Source organism: Salvelinus fontinalis, chromosome 14 (assembly GCF_029448725.1).
Source record: "Salvelinus fontinalis isolate EN_2023a chromosome 14, ASM2944872v1, whole genome shotgun sequence".
NCBI lineage: Eukaryota > Metazoa > Chordata > Actinopteri > Salmoniformes > Salmonidae > Salvelinus > Salvelinus fontinalis.
This window is the reverse complement of record NC_074678.1, coordinates 37,861,283-37,881,898: the sequence shown is the minus strand read 5'-3', so window position 1 is coordinate 37,881,898 and position 20,616 is coordinate 37,861,283. Positions and strand designations below refer to the sequence as shown.

Below are 20,616 nucleotides of genomic sequence, written 5' to 3'. Positions count from 1 at the left end.
GTTCTGACACACAGAGATGTATCCCTATGTTCTGACACACAGAGATGTATCCCTATGTTCTGACACAGAGATGTATCCCTGTGTTCTGACACACAGAGATGTATCCCTATGTTCTGATACACAGAGATGTATCCCTGTGTTCTGACACACAGAGATGTATCCCTGTGTTCTGACACACAGAGATGTATCCCTACAATCTGACACACAGAGATGTATCCCTGTGTTCTGACACACAGAGATGTATCCCTATGTTCTGACACACAGAGATGTATCCCTGTGTTCTGACACACAGAGATGTATCCCTACAATCTGACACACAGAGATGTATCCCTGTGTTCTGACACACAGAGATGTATCCCTATGTTCTGACACACAGAGATGCATCCCTGTGTTCTGACACACAGAGATGTATCCCTACAATCTGACACACAGAGATGTATCCCTGTGTTCTGACACACAGAGATGTATCCCTGTGTTCTGACACACAGAGATGTATCCCTGTGTTCTGACACACAGAGATGTATCCCTGTGTTCTGACACAGAGAGATGTATCCCTGTGTTCTGACACACAGAGATGTATCCCTGTGTTCTGACACACAGAGATGTATCCCTACAATCTGACACACAGAGATGTATCCCTGTGTTCTGACACACAGAGATGTATCCCTGTGTTCTGACACACAGAGATGTATCCCTACAATCTGACACACAGAGATGTATCCCTGTGTTCTGACACACAGAGATGTATCCCTGTGTTCTGACACACAGAGATGTATCCCTACAATCTGACACACAGAGATGTATCCCTATGTTCTGACACACAGAGATGTATCCCTGTGTTCTGACACACAGAGATGTATCCCTACAATCTGACACACAGAGATGTATCCCTGTGATCTGACACACAGAGATGTATCCCTGTGTTCTGACACACAGAGATGTATCCCTGTGTTCTGACACAGAGAGATGTATCCCTGTGTTCTGACACAGAGAGATGTATCCCTGTGTTCTGACACACAGAGATGTATCCCTGTGTTCTGACACACAGAGATGTATCCCTACAATCTGACACACAGAGATGTATCCCTGTGTTCTGACACACAGAGATGTATCCCTGTGTTCTGACACACAGAGATGTATCCCTGTGTTCTGACACACAGAGATGTATCCCTACAATCTGACACACAGAGATGTATCCCTGTGTTCTGACACACAGAGATGTATCCCTGTGTTCTGACACACAGAGATGTATCCCTACAATCTGACACACAGAGATGTATCCCTGTGTTCTGACACACAGAGATGTATCCCTGTGTTCTGACACACAGAGATGTATCCCTACAATCTGACACACAGAGATGTATCCCTACAATCTGACACACAGAGATGTATCCCTGTGTTCTGACACACAGAGATGTATCCCTGTGTTCTGACACACAGAGATGTATCCCTGTGTTCTGACACACAGAGATGTATCCCTGTGTTCTGACACACAGAGACGTATCCCTATGTTCTGACACACAGAGATGTATCCCTATGTTCTGACACACAGAGATGTATCCCTACAATCTGACACACAGAGATGTATCCCTATGTTCTGACACACAGAGATGTATCCCTGTGTTCTGACACACAGAGATGTATCCCTACAATCTGACACACAGAGATGTATCCCTACAATCTGACACACAGAGATGTATCCCTGTGTTCTGACACACAGAGATGTATCCCTGTGTTCTGACACACAGAGATGTATCCCTACAATCTGACACACAGAGATGTATCCCTACAATCTGACACACAGAGATGTATCCCTGTGTTCTGACACACAGAGATGTATCCCTGTGTTCTGACACACAGAGATGTATCCCTATGTTCTGACACACAGAGATGTATCCCTACAATCTGACACACAGAGATGTATCCCTACAATCTGACACACAGAGATGTATCCCTGTGTTCTGACACACAGAGATGTATCCCTATGTTCTGACACACAGAGATGTATCCCTACAATCTGACACACAGAGATGTATCCCTGTGTTCTGACACACAGAGATGTATCCCTACAATCTGACACACAGAGATGTATCCCTACAATCTGACACACAGAGATGTATCCCTGTGTTCTGACACACAGAGATGTATCCCTGTGTTCTGACACACAGAGATGTATCCCTGTGTTCTGACACACAGAGATGTATCCCTGTGTTCTGACACACAGAGATGTATCCCTACAATCTGACACACAGAGATGTATCCCTACAATCTGACACACAGAGATGTATCCCTACAATCTGACACACAGAGATGTATCCCTGTGTTCTTACACACAGAGATGTATCCCTACAATCTGACACACAGAGATGTATCCCTGTGTTCTGACACACAGAGATGTATCCCTACAATCTGACACACAGAGATGTATCCCTATGTTCTGACACACAGAGATGTATCCCTACAATCTGACACACAGAGATGTATCCCTATGTTCTGACACACAGAGATGTATCCCTATGTTCTGACACACAGAGATGTATCCCTGTGTTCTGACACACAGAGATGTATCCCTACAATCTGACACACAGAGATGTATCCCTATGTTCTGACACACAGAGATGTATCCCTACAATCTGACACATAGAGATGTATCCCTGTGTTCTGACACACAGAGATGTATCCCTACAATCTGACACACAGAGATGTATCCCTATGTTCTGACACACAGAGATGTATCCCTACAATCTGACACACAGAGATGTATCCCTGTGTTCTGACACACAGAGATGTATCCCTATGTTCTGACACACAGAGATGTATCCCTGTGTTCTGACACACAGAGATGTATCCCTATGTTCTGACACACAGAGATGTATCCCTATGTTCTGACACACAGAGATGTATCCCTACAATCTGACACACAGAGATGTATCCCTGTGTTCTGACACACAGAGATGTATCCCTATGTTCTGACACACAGAGATGTATCCCTACAATCTGACACACAGAGATGTATCCCTATGTTCTGACACACAGAGATGTATCCTTGTGTTCTGACACACAGAGATGTATCCCTACAATCTGACACACAGAGATGAATCCCTACAATCTGACACACAGAGATGTATCCCTGTGTTCTGACACACAGAGATGTATCCCTATGTTCTGACACACAGAGATGTATCCCTGTGTTCTGACACACAGAGATGTATCCCTATGTTCTGACACACAGAGATGTATCCCTATGTTCTGACACACAGAGATGTATCCCTGTGTTCTGACACACAGAGATGTATCCCTATGTTCTGACACACAGAGATGTATCCCTACAATCTGACACACAGAGATGTATCCCTGTGTTCTGACACACAGAGATGTATCCCTACAATCTGACACACAGAGATGTATCCCTACAATCTGACACACAGAGATGTATCCCTGTGTTCTGACACACAGAGATGTATCCCTGTGTTCTGACACACAGAGATGTATCCCTGTGTTCTGACACACAGAGATGTATCCCTACAATCTGACACACAGAGATGTATCCCTACAATCTGACACACAGAGATGTATCCCTACAATCTGACACACAGAGATGTATCCCTGTGTTCTTACACACAGAGATGTATCCCTATGTTCTGACACACAGAGATGTATCCCTGTGTTCTGACACACAGAGATGTATCCCTATGTTCTGACACACAGAGATGTATCCCTATGTTCTGACACACAGAGATGTATCCCTACAATCTGACACACAGAGATGTATCCCTGTGTTCTGACACACAGAGATGTATCCCTATGTTCTGACACACAGAGATGTATCCCTACAATCTGACACACAGAGATGTATCCCTATGTTCTGACACACAGAGATGTATCCTTGTGTTCTGACACACAGAGATGTATCCCTACAATCTGACACACAGAGATGTATCCCTACAATCTGACACACAGAGATGTATCCCTGTGTTCTGACACACAGAGATGTATCCCTATGTTCTGACACACAGAGATGTATCCCTGTGTTCTGACACACAGAGATGTATCCCTATGTTCTGACACACAGAGATGTATCCCTATGTTCTGACACACAGAGATGTATCCCTGTGTTCTGACACACAGAGATGTATCCCTATGTTCTGACACACAGAGATGTATCCCTACAATCTGACACACAGAGATGTATCCCTGTGTTCTGACACACAGAGATGTATCCCTACAATCTGACACACAGAGATGTATCCCTACAATCTGACACACAGAGATGTATCCCTGTGTTCTGACACACAGAGATGTATCCCTGTGTTCTGACACACAGAGATGTATCCCTGTGTTCTGACACACAGAGATGTATCCCTACAATCTGACACACAGAGATGTATCCCTACAATCTGACACACAGAGATGTATCCCTACAATCTGACACACAGAGATGTATCCCTGTGTTCTTACACACAGAGATGTATCCCTACAATCTGACACACAGAGATGTATCCCTGTGTTCTGACACACAGAGATGTATCCCTACAATCTGACACACAGAGATGTATCCCTATGTTCTGACACACAGAGATGTATCCCTACAATCTGATACACAGAGATGTATCCCTATGTTCTGACACACAGAGATGTATCCCTATGTTCTGACACACAGAGATGTATCCCTGTGTTCTGACACACAGAGATGTATCCCTACAATCTGACACACAGAGATGTATCCCTATGTTCTGACACACAGAGATGTATCCCTACAATCTGACACATAGAGATGTATCCCTGTGTTCTGACACACAGAGATGTATCCCTACAATCTGACACACAGAGATGTATCCCTATGTTCTGACACACAGAGATGTATCCCTACAATCTGACACACAGAGATGTATCCCTGTGTTCTGACACACAGAGATGTATCCCTATGTTCTGACACACAGAGATGTATCCCTGTGTTCTGACACACAGAGATGTATCCCTATGTTCTGACACACAGAGATGTATCCCTATGTTCTGACACACAGAGATGTATCCCTACAATCTGACACACAGAGATGTATCCCTGTGTTCTGACACACAGAGATGTATCCCTATGTTCTGACACACAGAGATGTATCCCTACAATCTGACACACAGAGATGTATCCCTATGTTCTGACACACAGAGATGTATCCTTGTGTTCTGACACACAGAGATGTATCCCTACAATCTGACACACAGAGATGTATCCCTACAATCTGACACACAGAGATGTATCCCTGTGTTCTGACACACAGAGATGTATCCCTATGTTCTGACACACAGAGATGTATCCCTGTGTTCTGACACACAGAGATGTATCCCTGTGTTCTGACACACAGAGATGTATCCCTATGTTCTGACACACAGAGATGTATCCCTATGTTCTGACACACAGAGATGTATCCCTGTGTTCTGACACACAGAGATGTATCCCTATGTTCTGACACACAGAGATGTATCCCTGTGTTCTGACACACAGAGATGTATCCCTATGTTCTGACACACAGAGATGTATCCCTATGTTCTGACACACAGAGATGTATCCCTGTGTTCTGACACACAGAGATGTATCCCTATGTTCTGACACACAGAGATGTATCCCTACAATCTGACACACAGAGATGTATCCCTGTGTTCTGACACACAGAGATGTATCCCTGTGTTCTGACACACAGAGATGTATCCCTACAATCTGACACACAGAGATGTATCCCTATGTTCTGACACACAGAGATGTATCCCTACAATCTGACACACAGAGATGTATCCCTATGTTCTGACACACAGAGATGTATCCCTACAATCTGACACACAGAGATGTATCCCTATGTTCTGACACACAGAGATGTATCCCTATGTTCTGACACACAGAGATGTATCCCTACAATCTGACACACAGAGATGTATCCCTATGTTCTGATACACAGAGATGTATCCCTATGTTCTGACACACAGAGATGTATCCCTATGTTCTGACACACAGAGATGTATCCCTACAATCTGACACACAGAGATGTATCCCTGTGTTCTGACACACAGAGATGTATCCCTGTGTTCTGACACACAGAGATGTATCCCTACAATCTGACACACAGAGATGTATCCCTACAATCTGACACACAGAGATGTATCCCTATGTTCTGACACACAGAGATGTATCCCTATGTTCTGACACACAGAGATGTATCCCTGTGTTCTGACACACAGAGATGTATCCCTACAATCTGACACACAGAGATGTATCCCTATGTTCTGACACACAGAGATGTATCCCTATGTTCTGACACACAGAGATGTATCCCTATGTTCTGACACACAGAGATGTATCCCTATGTTCTGACACACAGAGATGTATCCCTATGTTCTGACACACAGAGATGTATCCCTATGTTCTGACACACAGAGATGTATCCCTGTGTTCTGACACACAGAGATGTATCCCTATGTTCTGACACACAGAGATGTATCCCTATGTTCTGACACACAGAGATGTATCCCTACAATCTGACACACAGAGATGTATCCCTGTGTTCTGACACACAGAGATGTATCCCTGTGTTCTGACACACAGAGATGTATCCCTGTGTTCTGACACACAGAGATGTATCCCTGTGTTCTGACACACAGAGATGTATCCCTGTGTTCTGACACACAGAGATGTATCCCTACAATCTGACACACAGAGATGTATCCCTGTGTTCTGACACACAGAGATGTATCCCTATGTTCTGACACACAGAGATGTATCCCTATGTTCTGACACACAGAGATGTATCCCTACAATCTGACACACAGAGATGTATCCCTATGTTCTGACACACAGAGATGTATCCCTGTGTTCTGACACACAGAGATGTATCCCTATGTTCTGACACACAGAGATGTATCCCTATGTTCTGACACACAGAGATGTATCCCTACAATCTGACACACAGAGATGTATCCCTATGTTCTGACACACAGAGATGTATCCCTATGTTCTGACACACAGAGATGTATCCCTGTGTTCTGACACACAGAGATGTATCCCTACAATCTGACACACAGAGATGTATCCCTATGTTCTGACACACAGAGATGTATCCCTATGTTCTGACACACAGAGATGTATCCCTACAATCTGACACACAGAGATGTATCCCTGTGTTCTGACACACAGAGATGTATCCCTGTGTTCTGACACACAGAGATGTATCCCTACAATCTGACATACAGAGATGTATCCCTATGTTCTGACACACAGAGATGTATCCCTATGTTCTGACACACAGAGATGTATCCCTGTGTTCTGACACACAGAGATGTATCCCTACAATCTGACACACAGAGATGTATCCCTATGTTCTGACACACAGAGATGTATCCCTATGTTCTGACACACAGAGATGTATCCCTATGTTCTGACACACAGAGATGTATCCCTATGTTCTGACACACAGAGATGTATCCCTATGTTCTGACACACAGAGATGTATCCCTATGTTCTGACACACAGAGATGTATCCCTGTGTTCTGACACACAGAGATGTATCCCTATGTTCTGACACACAGAGATGTATCCCTATGTTCTGACACACAGAGATGTATCCCTACAATCTGACACACAGAGATGTATCCCTGTGTTCTGACACACAGAGATGTATCCCTGTGTTCTGACACACAGAGATGTATCCCTGTGTTCTGACACACAGAGATGTATCCCTGTGTTCTGACACACAGAGATGTATCCCTGTGTTCTGACACACAGAGATGTATCCCTACAATCTGACACACAGAGATGTATCCCTGTGTTCTGACACACAGAGATGTATCCCTATGTTCTGACACACAGAGATGTATCCCTATGTTCTGACACACAGAGATGTATCCCTACAATCTGACACACAAAGATGTATCCCTATGTTCTGACACACAGAGATGTATCCCTGTGTTCTGACACACAGAGATGTATCCCTATGTTCTGACACACAGAGATGTATCCCTATGTTCTGACACACAGAGATGTATCCCTACAATCTGACACACAGAGATGTATCCCTATGTTCTGACACACAGAGATGTATCCCTATGTTCTGACACACAGAGATGTATCCCTGTGTTCTGACACACAGAGATGTATCCCTACAATCTGACACACAGAGATGTATCCCTATGTTCTGACACACAGAGATGTATCCCTGTGTTCTGACACACAGAGATGTATCCCTACAATCTGACACACAGAGATGTATCCCTACAATCTGACACACAGAGATGTATCCCTGTGTTCTGACACACAGAGATGTATCCCTACAATCTGACACACAGAGATGTATCCCTACAATCTGACACACAGAGATGTATCCCAATGTTCTGACACACAGAGATGTATCCCTGTGTTCTGACACACAGAGATGTATCCCTACAATCTGACACACAGAGATGTATCCCTGTGTTCTGACACACAGAGATGTATCCCTATGTTCTGACACACAGAGATGTATCCCTACAATCTGACACACAGAGATGTATCCCTGTGTTCTGACACACAGAGATGATTGGGATTCCAACACCTCTACATGAATGATTCTTCATCACACAGCTGGTGTTCAGAGGCAGAAAGTGTCCCAAGTTTCCATCCAGGACACATATGAATATACACGTCCCCACAGTGGTCTGATACAGGAAAGAGAGGCAGTCACTCTGATTTTATCATGTTTGGCTTGAATTTCCCTTCAGCCAATCCTCAAGGAAAATATAATAGTAAGCCTTTGGAAATTGGACAACGGTTCCAAATCCAAAAGAGACATATTTCAATAAACGGTTTGTACTAAAAATAAATGTTCAAGTTTGGGTTTTAACCACAGAGTACATTTGAGGTGTTGGGGCTGTCTGTGCAGATTGCAGGGTGTTGGTGATGTGGTAATCAGGAGCTCAGAGTGAGTTACTGTGTAGTGACACTGAGGAATGTAAATGACATGGCTCATCCTCAACGATGCCTTACCGCTACAGAGACAATAACATTCACTGCTTCCATACGAGCTGATGTCCAACAGTCACAGGCTGTGTGTGTTAGTGAATGTGTGTGTATACTGTACGTATGTGTGTGTGTGTTAGTGAATGTGTGTATACTGTACGTATGTGTGTGTGTGTTAGTGAATGTGTGTATACTGTACGTATGTGTGTGTGTTAGTGAATGTGTGTATACTGTACGTATGTGTGTGTGTGTGTGTGTGTGTGTTAGTGAATGTGTGCATGTGAATATGTGTGTATACTGTACGTATGTGTGTGTGTGTGTGTGTGTTTGCTCACCTTGGCACTCTCTGGGAACTCCTCTGGGGTGCAGTGTAACAGCACATGGCCTTTGCCAGGGAGGTTCATGTAGATGGTGTTGGCTGCAATGTCATCAGGCACTGTCAGCTTGTCATAACGATGGTCACTCATCTGCTGCATGATCTATAGACACAAAGGAAGACAGATGGATGGTAAGCTATGAGGGACACAGCACCACGGTCCAAATTCCCTCCTATACTCCTTATAAACCCTCTGGTGTTTGTAGATCTGTAAGGTGTAAGGAATATGGTGGGAGCTCCACCACTACACTGCTATACCTTTCCAGGCAAACAAGTAAGGGTTAGATCCAAGGGGGAAGGGTAGGGAGCATATTGGTGCCGGGCAAAATAGAACCAGACCCTGCTGTTCCTGCCTGCTCAAGTTCTAACCTCCAAACGTCTATCTGGGCGACTGAGCCTTGATGGAGAACACAGACAGGGGCAGACAGACTGACTGACATTCTTTCACAGCAGATGTCATGTAATTGATGTAATCTGCCGAGTCGGGGCTGGGGGGAGAAGGAGCAATGAGGATGTTATGACCTGCATGCAGAGCAGGTGTGTGTGTGTGTGTGTGTCTCCAAAATGTTTACGACCTGAACATCTGTGAATGCCTTAGAGAAGTAGGAGGAAGGAGAATGAAAGTAAACCAAACAACATTAAAAAGGTATTTTCACAAGTGGAGCATGAGATCTCCCCCAGGATAAGAAAAGTTGATTTAACCAGGGTCAGATCCTCCTCCTGTCATACTCTCCTTTCCACTCAACTTTTTTGTCCATCCTGTCATCTCTTCTCCCTCCTCTCATCCCTTCTGCTCTGCTCTCCTTTTTTATATCATGCAGAGAGAGAAAGGTTGAGCTGGCGTGTGTGTGTGTTTGAGGAGAGTTAGGGTTAGAATTGTGTGTCTGTGTGTGTGTCTCTCTGTGTGTGTCTCTGTGTGTGTGTCTCTGTGTGTGTGTTTGAGGAGAGTTAGGGTTAGAATTGTGTGTCTGTGTGTGTGTCTCTGTGTGTGTGTTTGAGGAGAGTTAGGGTTAGAATTGTGTCTCTGTGTGTGTGTCTCTGTGTGTGTGTTTGAGGAGAGTTAGGGTTAGAATTGTGTGTCTGTGTGTGTGTCTCTGTGTGTGTGTTTGAGGAGAGTTAGGGTTAGAATTGTGTGTCTGTGTGTGTGTGTCTATGTGTGTGTGCGTGAGTAGAGTTAGGGTTAGAATTGTGTGTCTGTGTGTGTCTCTGGGTGTGTGTCTCTGTGTGTGTGAGTGAGGAGAGTTAGGGTTAGAATTGTGTCTCTGTGTGTGTGTCTCTGTGTGTGTGAGTGAGGAGAGTTAGGGTCAGAATTGTGTCTCTGTGTGTGTGTCTCTGTGTGTGTGAGTGAGGAAAGTTAGGGTTAGAATTGTGTGTCTGTGTGTGTGTCTCTGTGTGTGTGCGTGAGTAGAGTTAGGGTTAGAATTGTGTCTCTGTGTGTGTGTCTCTGTGTGTGTGCGTGAGTAGAGTTAGGGTCAGAATTGTGTGTCTGTGTGTGTGTCTCTGTGTGTGTGAGTGAGGAAAGTTAGGGTTAGAATTGTGTGTCTGTGTGTGTGTCTCTGTGTGTGTGCGTGAGTAGAGTTAGGGTCAGAATTGTGTCTCTGTGTGTGTGTCTCTGTGTGTGTGAGTGAGGAGAGTTAGGGTTAGAATTGTGTGTCTGTGTGTGTGTCTCTGTGTGTGTGAGTGAGGAAAGTTAGGGTTAGAATTGTGTGTCTATGTGTGTGTGTGAGTGAGGAGAGTTAGGGTTAGAATTGTGTGTCTGTGTGTGTGTGAGTGAGGAGAGTTAGGGTTAGAATTGTGTGTCTGTGTGTGTGTCTGTGTGTGTGAGTGAGGAGAGTTAGGGTTAGAATTGTGTGTCTGTGTGTGTGAGTGAGGAGAGTTAGGGTTAACATTGTGTGTCTGTGTGTGTGAGTGAGGAGAGTTAGGGTTAGAATTGTGTGTCTGTGTGTGTGAGTGAGGAGAGTTAGGGTTAGATGAGTGTTTGTGGTGTTAATCCATGATAAATCTATCAACCCCTCACAGTGCTCTATGTGTCTCTGTGGTTTATAATGTGAACAATGGGCTTTGTGGCTCGACCTGTTCACACATTCCACTCTACCCTTGGTTTGACTGCTGCATGTGTGTGTGTGTGAGTGTATATGTGTGTGTGTTAGAGACAGAGAGAGAGTGTGTGTGTGTGTGTGTGTGTGTGTGTGTGTGTGTGTGTGTGTGTGTGTGTGTGTGTGCGTGCAAAGTGTATGGTGTTTGAGTGGGTGTGTCTCCCAGATCTGCTAGTCTAGAGCGTGGCCGGCTCTGCCCGGCTGGGCCCGACTGGGGGACAGAGTAACCATTAACACCTCGGGTCATGTCTGGTGTGTTGCGTCATCGCAGTGGTCCTAAATGAAAACATGTCTATGTGCGTGACCGCGAACGCTCTCTTTTACATACAGGAGGATTAGCTGTCTGCCTGGAGTGAGAGACTGTCACACCATACTGATCAGCCTTCACTAAGTCAGTTTTAAAATGGTCATTTTCTCTTCTCTCAAATCCATATTGGACACCGACCCATTCTGGGTGCCGATATTTTTTATTTATATTTATTTCACCTTTATTTAACCAGGTAGGCTAGTTGAGAACAAGTTCTCGTTTGCAACTGCGACCTGGCCAAGATAAAGCAAAGCAGTTCGACACATACAACAACACAGAGTTACAAATTAAATAAACAAACATACAATCAATAATACAGTAGAAAAAAATCTATTTACAGCATGTGCAAATGAGGTAGGATAAGAGAGGTAAGGCAATAAATAAGCCATGGTGGCGAAGTAGTTACAATATAGCAATTAAACACTGGAATGGTAGAATGTGCAGAAGATGAATGTGCAAGTAGAGATACTGGGATGCAAAGGAGCAAGATAAATAAATAAATACAGTATGGAGATGAGGTAGATTGGATGGGTTATTTACAGATGATCTATGTACAGGTGCAGTGATATGTGAGCTGCTCTGACAGCTGGTGCTTAAAGCTAGTGAGGGAGGAAAGAGTCTCCAACTTAAGTGATTTTTGCAGTTTGTTCCAGTCATTGGCAGCAGAGAACTGGAAGGAGAGGGGGCCAAAGGAAGAATTGGCTTTGGGAGTGACCAGCGAGATATACCTGCTGGAGCGCGTGCTACAAGTGGGTGCTGCTATGGTGACCAGTGAGCTGAGATAAGGTGGGGCTTTACCTAGCAGAGACTTGTAGATGACCTGGAGCCAGTGGGTTTGGCGACGAGTATGAAGCGAGGGCCAGCCAATGAGAGCGTACAGGTCGCAGTGGTGGGTAGTATATGGGGCTTTGGTGACAAAACGGATGGCACTGTGATAGACTGCATCCAATTTGTTGAGTAGAGTGTTGGAGGCTATTTTGTAAATTACATCGCCGAAGTCGAGAATCGGTAGGATGGGCAGTTTTACAAGGGTATGTTTGGCAGCGTGAGTGAAGGATGCTTTGTTTGCGAAATAGGAAGCCGATTCTAGATTTAATTTTGTATTGGAGATGTTTAATGTGAGTCTGGAAGGAGAGTTTACAGTCTAACCAAACACCTAGGTATTTGTAGTTGTCCACATATTCTAAGTCAGATCCGTCCAGAGTAGTGATGCTGGACAGGCGGGCAGGTGCCGGCAGCTATCGGTTGAAGAGCATGCATTTAGTTTTACTTGCATTTAAGAGCAGTTGGAGGCCACGGAAGGAGAGTTGTATGGCATTGAAGCTCATCTGGAGGTTAGTTAACATAGTGTCCAAAGAAGGGCCAGAGGTATACAGAATGGTGTCGTCTGCATAGAGGTGGATCAACGAATCACCAGCAGCAAGAGCGACATCATTGATGTTTACAGAGAAGAGAGTCCCAGTCACAGAGAAGAGTGTGCCAGAACTTATTTGAGTTTGTGCTACAGGATGCACATTTCTGCTTGAAAAAGCTAGCCTTTGCTTTCCTAACTGCCTGTGTATATTTGTTCCTAACTTCCCTGAAAAGTTGCATATCATGGGGGCCATTCAATGCTAATGCAGAACGCCACAGGATGTTTTTGTGTTGGTCAAGGGCAGACAGGTCTGGAGTGAACCAAGGGATATATCTATTCCTGGTTCTACATTTTTTGAATGGAGCATGCTTATTTAAGATGGTGAGGGAGGATCTATTAAAGAATAACTAGGCATCCTCTACTGACGGGATGAGGTCAATATCCTTCCAGGATACCCGGGCCAGGTCGATTAGAAAGGCCTGCTCGCTGAAGTGTTTCAGGGAGCGTTTGACAGTGATGAGTGGAGGTCGTTTGACCGCAGACCCATTACGGATACAGGCAATGAGGCAGTGATCGCTGAGATCTTGGCTGAAAACAGCAAAGGTGTATTTGGAGGGCAAGTTGGTTAGAATGATATCTATGAGGGTGCCCGTGTTTATGGACTTGGGGTTGTACCTGGTGGGTTCATTGATAATTTGTGTGAGATTGAGTGCATCAAGCTTAGATTGTAGGATGGCCGGGGTGTTAAACATCACAGTTTAGGTCACCTAGGAGCACGAGCGATGAAGATAGATGGGGGGGGGCAATCAATTCACATATGGTGTCCAGGGCACAGCTGGGGGCAGAGGGTGGTCTATAGCAAGCGACAACAGTAAGAGACTTGTTTCTGGAAAGATGGATTTTTAAAAGTAGAAGCTCGATTGGTTTGGGTACAGACCTGGATATTAAGATAGAACTCTGCAGGCTATCTCTGCAGTAGATTGCAACACCGCCCCCCTTTGGCAGTTCTATCTTGTCGGAAAATGTTATAGTTAGGGTTGGAAATTTCAGGGTTTTGGTGGACTTCCTAAGCCAGGATTCAGACACGGGTAGGACATCCGGGTTGGCAGAGTGTGCTAAAGCAGTGAATAAAACAAACTTAGGGGGGAGGCTTCTAATGTTAACATGCATGAAACCAAGGCTTTTACGGTTACAGAAGTCGACAAATGAGAGCACCTGGGGAGTGGGAGTGGAGCTAGGTACTGCAGGACCTGGATTAACCTCTACATTACCAGAGGAACAGAGAAGGAGTAGGATGAGGGTACGGTTAAAGGCTATCAGGACTGGTCGTTTAGTACGTTCAGAGCAGAGAGTAAAAGGAGCAGGTTTCTGGGCGTGAGAGAATAGATTCAAGGCATAATGTACAGACAAAGGTATGGTAGGATGTGAGTACATTGGAGGTAAACCTAGGCATTGAGTAATGATGAGAGAGATATTGTCCAGAGACATTTAAACCAGGTGATGTCACCGCATATGTGGGAGGTGGAACTAAATGGTAGGATAAGGCATATTGAGCAGGGCTAGAGGTCCAGTCATGAAGGATCTACCGGCAGTAGAAGGGGTCCGGGTATTGTAGCCCAGGAGTGGCTGATGGTCCTCTTCAGCTAGCCGGGATGACCGCTAGCAGTGGTTAGCTGACTACTAGCTAGTAGCTAGTGAGCTGTCTAGCTTCTGTTGGGGGATTCCGGATTTGAGGTGAATAATACTAATAAAAAACAGATCCGCACCACATTGCGTGAGGTGGGTTGCAGGAGAGTGTTTTGAAGTTGAGTTTTAGAAAAAATAGAAAAAATATATGCGAAGAAAAATATATAAAAGATATATACACGGAACACGACAAGACGAGGACAAAAGACGTCTGACTGCTACGCCATCTTAGAACAATCCAGCCAGCAGATATGACAATGGCTGACCAGCCTAGGAGACATACAAGAAAAGCAGTCTGTAGGAAAGGCAAGACTAACAGGACAACGAGGACGGAACTGATGATGAACAATGCCTGAATGATGTTAGACCAGCTGAATGATGTTAGACCAGTCCTCCTGGGCACAATTCACCCTTTGCTTAACTCGGCCCACAGAGATATTGTCGCTACTGTCAAGCTTACAAACCCCCTGCAGATGAAAGTTGTGCTATCTGATGTAAGACAATGGGGCATAACAAAAACTACTGACACTATTTATTGAATTAGTGCATGTCTTTCTTCTAGTCACTAGTACACAGTGTATTTTCAGCAACACATTTAGAATATGTGGAATGTTCACAGTTCACACACAATAATCTTCCCCGACCCGTGTAGACAATGGTTGTTTTCAAAAACATACAAACAAAACAGTTCCTATCCAAAAGTCTTCCAAATCCTAACAGTCCAGGGATCAGGGGAATGGCTATTACACTCTAATAGTTTCCTGTTGATGTCATTATTTTTGATTGGTCCTTGACACACATTTCTTCCCAGAGAACAGACTGTTATTGGCTAATGTTCCGTGTTTATTCCTGTACGCTTAGGCCGGCGTCTAATCAGGAAGCTGAATGCGGGGGCACAAGTGGTGGCGGTGCTGTGTTCAGGGGGTCTGCTGCTCCTCGTGATCTGATTAGGCCAGTGGCTGGACCAGAGGCTGGACCAGAGACTGGACTGGAGGCTGGACCAGAGGCTAGACCAGAGACTGGACCAGAGGCTAGACCAGAGGCTGGACCAGAGGCTAGACCAGAGGCTGGACCAAAGGCTAGACTGGAGGCTGGACCAGAGGCTAAACTGGAGGCTGGACCGGAGGCTGGACCAGAGGCTGGACCAGAGGCTGGACCAGAGGCTGGACCGAAGGCTGGACCGGAGGCTGGACCGGCGGCTGGACCAGTGGCTGGACCGGAGGCTGGACCGGAGGCTGGACTGGAGGCTGGACTAGAGGCTGGACTGGTGGCTGGACCAGAGGCTGGACCAGAGGCTGGACCGGAGGCTGGACCGGAGGCTGGACCAGAGGCTGGACCAGAGGCTGGGTATATTGGGCCTGGGGCTGGAGTATAGGGCCTGAGGTCTAGGTCTGGAGCTGGGGTATGGGGCTGGGGTATTGGGCCTGAGGTCTGGGGTATAGGGCTGGGTCCGGGCCTAGGGGGGTCAGTGGTGGGCCAGTCAGTCAGGGAGTCCTGGAAGCGTGAAATACAAGGAGCCCTGACCAGCTGGAAAGGCAAAATTTGGTGAGGGAGAAGGAGCATTTCAGTAAGAGAGGGAGTATTTGTGGGAGATGACTTCACGGCTGAGGCTTGGCAGTGATAGCAGTGGAGAGCCACGATTGTTATGAGTGCGTTCAGTTGATGGAATTCATCCGGTCCACGTCCTCAGTCCTCAGCTTGGGAGGGCTAAACATAGTATGACTGCAGACTATGCAAGGCACACACACATGCACGCAAGGACACACACACACACAGACACTCGCACGCAAACACGCACACTGGCTGTCCATACTGTATCCAAACCATGACTCAGTATCAGGCCAGACATGGTGACATGACAATAGAGTCACAGCCTGCTCTAATAACAAATTCCCAGTTTGGTCTGTTGACAACACCACATACTAACCTTATCCCTGCTCATCTCATCACCACTACTTCAATATCAAGATTAGGGGTGCGTTCACAAAAGCTCATCCCAAGGGAATCCAGCCAGCAGGCATGTAATATAATTAGATTAGAGCTACGTTCACAACAACAACCCCGTTAAGTTCATTAGAGTTCACAACAATAGCAACCCATTTGCATTCGTTACAATAGCATTCACAACCACCCCTTTACGTTCATTACACCTACATTCACCAGTCACTTTCACCCTGAGCAGAACATTACCTAATTGACAATCTGATCTCAGACATTCATTAAAGTATTTTATAACCACAGCTAATTGCATGTTGGAGAGGGGGTGATGTAATGTGTAATTACAACACTGTGAGACACTGTCATTAACTCATGCTAATGACCCTTCGCTCTCTCTTTCTCTTCAGTAGCTAATTAACAGGGCTTGATAATAGTATGGCATCTTAATGGGGCTCCAGTCCGTATCAAATAAAAGTGTGTTGTATTAGTTAGTCGTCACCATGACCTAATAATTCATCAGCAGTGTATTTAACTAGTATGTGGATATGTTTGCCTTAGTGTGTTAAATGAGGATAACATAGGGGGGCAAATAGGGGACTAAACCTATGCAGTCTTTACACATCTCACTGATAAGAATACTTGTGGACTACAGGAAGAGGAGCTGATGCAATTGTAGCAGCTAATGGGGATCCACATAAAGAGATGCATCTGTCTGTCTGTCTGTCAGTCAGTCTGTCTGTCTGTGGTTGACATATGTAGATGGTTTACTGACAGTGTTACAATCCTCTGCAGCCCTGGGCCAGTAGGGGGCGACGTCTCCCTGAGTAGGCAGATGAGGAGGAACCCTATGACTGCGAACTTCTGGCTGTCAACTCTCCGGTGCGTGTGTCTCGGGTGCGTTTGTTGTCTTGTCTGTGAGGTTTCAAATCGTCTGTACTGTGTGTTGACACTGAGTTGCATGCCAGCCGCAGGTACACCACTACTGTCTGTAGTTAGATGTGGTGTGTGCATGCCAGTCTTCTGGCATGGCGATGGGGAATTCCGTGTGCCTGTCCATCAGAAAATAACAGGCAGAGATTTATTTCAGCAGCCTCCGTGAATGGTATTAAGTACCAACATGTCACTGTCAGTGTGTTTCTGTTTGTGTTTGTTCCCCGTCTTTAACGAAAAAGATCTGTATTCCCTATAGGGAGTGTGTGCTTGTGTTTTGTTTTTGTTTTAACTACCAGAAAGCCTCACAAGGATAGTAAAACAAGGAAAATTGGATAAATGGGGGATATTTCGCCAGGTCCCCACAAGAAAAATGTAGATTGAGGTTAAATATTGTATAACAGGGATTACACAGTAGATTACCTATGAACATACATTTATCAGAGGGAGATCACATTGATATCATGTGGTTTCTGCAGGCTTGTAGAAGTTTCAGTCAGAGGCAGGCATCAAACCACAGGGAGAGGGAGGGTGATCTGGAGGTGTGTGTGAGGTGATGGTACTGAGTCAACATGTGCGATGTCCTGTCTTCCCTGTCAACTATACTGCTGCTTTACACTGAAGCAGCCATCTTCTCAATGCAGTATGCTTACCTCACTTGTTTGTATTCGGCGCATGTGACAAATAACATTTGATTTGATTTTATATGACTTAGAGGTGAGATGAGGTCGGGTAATATGAACTCCGAAATGATCTCAATATGATGGCCAAGGGCAAGATGACAGCCGTTATTCAGCGCATCAAGTGTGAGATCTCACCTGAAAAAACCCTCCTCAATACAGAGACCTAATCCTACCACTAAGTTCTTGAAGAATTTCTATCAGAAGTTTAGGTATTGCAAACTTAACTGTGCATTAAGAGATTTTTATGTGTTCCATTTATATTTGATTGAAATGCAAATTGTAACACAAGCACAAAATGATTGGGTAAATGTCAAGCCATGATGGTGGATAAATTGCAAAGCTCCTGAAAGGAGAAAGATAGTAAGCACTGTAATGTTTTCACCATTTTGTGTTTGTATAAGAATGGAAAGAATATTGTGATGGACATTTTCTATTGGACGTGCTTAAAAATACATGAGGATGGGATGGGAGAGTATATTTCAATTATGTTTTCTGCAAACACTATTAAACTAAATGTAATAACAAGAGTTGGTGCAAAGGAAAGTAAGAACATAGTCCTATCTTGCATGACCCATACGCTCATTCATTTATTCATTTCATTTAAGTCATTTAGCAGACGCTCTTATCCAGAGCGACTTACAAATTGGAAAGTTCATACATATTCATCCTGGTCCCCCCGTGGGTATTGAACCCTGGTCCCCCCGTGGGAATTGAACCCACAACCCTGGCGTTGCAAGCGCCATGCTCTACCAACTGAGCCACACGGGACCGTTGGTGACTCATTGGTGACTCATACCTTTAGGGCTTTCTGGGCTGGTTCGCTGGAGCCAATCACGATGAGGCCTGGTCCTCCCATGCTGCAGAAGCTCTTCAGGTGTAGACCATCAGTGACAGGGACGGTGGACACAGCGTAGTCCTGCAAACACACAACAACCCTACTGCATTACAGGGACCGTGGACATTGTCCTGCAAACACACGACAACCCTACTGCATTACACACACTAATAATTGGACTAAACAGACCCCAGTGGGAAAGGTAACCTAACCGGCATTGGTTGAGAGTTTGACAGATGAGTTCACCAAAGCCCTAGGCCACTGATTAGTTGAGAGTCTGAGAGGTGAGATCACCGGAGCCCCAGGACACAGGCCCCTCCCCTCAGTCTGTAATTACAGCGGTGGTTTTTGGACCACTCTTACTAATCAAATCAAATTGTATTTGTCACATGCGCCGAATACAACAGATGTAGACCTTACCGTGAAATGCTTACTTACAAGCCCTTAACCAACAATGCAGTTCAAGAAATAGAGTTAAGAAAATATTTACTAAATAAAATAAAGTAAAAGAATGTCATAAAATCTGAAAGTAACACAAGGAAATTACATAACAATAACGAGGCTATATACAAGGGGTACCGGTACAGAGTGAATGTGCGGGGATACAGGTTAGTTGAAGTAATTTGTAAAGTGACTATGCATAGATGATAAACAGCGAGTAGTAGCACTGTAAAAACAAAGGGGGAGGGGTCAATGTAAATCGTCCGTGTGGCCATTTGATTAATTGTTCAGCAGTCTTACGGCTTGGGGGTAGACGCTGTTAAGGAGCCTTTTGGTCCTAGACTTGGCGCTCCGGTACCGCTTCCCCTGTGGTAGCAGAGAGAACAGTCCATGACTTGGGTGACTGGAGTCTTTGACAATTTTTTGGGCCTTCCTCTGACACCGCCTAGTATATAGGTCCTGGATGTCAGGAAGATTGGCCCCAGTGATGTACTGGGCCATCCGCACTACCGTCTGTAGCGCCTTACAGTCAGATGCCGAGCAGTTACCATACCAGGCGGTGATGCGACCAGTCAGGATGCTCTCGATGGTGCAGCTGTAGAGCTTTTGGAGGATCTGGGGACCCATGCCAAATCTTTTCAGTCTCCTGAGGGGGAAAAGGTGTTGTCGTGCCCTCTTCACAACTGTCTTGGTGTGTTTGGACCATGATAGTTCTTTAGCTCACTGCACATGTTGCCTGTAATCCATGGCTTCTGGTTGCGATATATACGTACAATCACTGTGGGGACGACGTCGTCGATGCAGTTATTGATTAAGCTGGTGACTGAGGTGGTATACTTCTCAATGCCATTGGATGAATCCCGGAACATATTCCAGTCTGTGCTAGCAAAACAGTCCTGTATTGTAGCATCTGTGTCATCTGACCACTTCCATATTGAGCGAGTCACTGGTACTTCCTGCTTTAGGTTTTACTTGTAAGCAGGAATCAGGAGG

General features: G+C 45.1%; 1 protein-coding gene across 1 annotated transcript in view; it reads right to left on the bottom strand.

Moving 5' to 3' along the window:
* Positions 1–20,616, bottom strand: part of ddah1 (dimethylarginine dimethylaminohydrolase 1) — a 148,809-nt gene that overhangs the window by 10,248 nt on the left and 117,945 nt on the right. Inside the window, exons 4-5 of the mRNA XM_055861633.1 lie at positions 19,144–19,263; positions 9,313–9,456 (exon numbers count right to left, since the gene is read on the bottom strand). Coding sequence (XP_055717608.1) covers positions 9,313–9,456; positions 19,144–19,263 — 264 coding nt within the window. The remainder of the gene's footprint in view (positions 1–9,312; positions 9,457–19,143; positions 19,264–20,616) is intronic.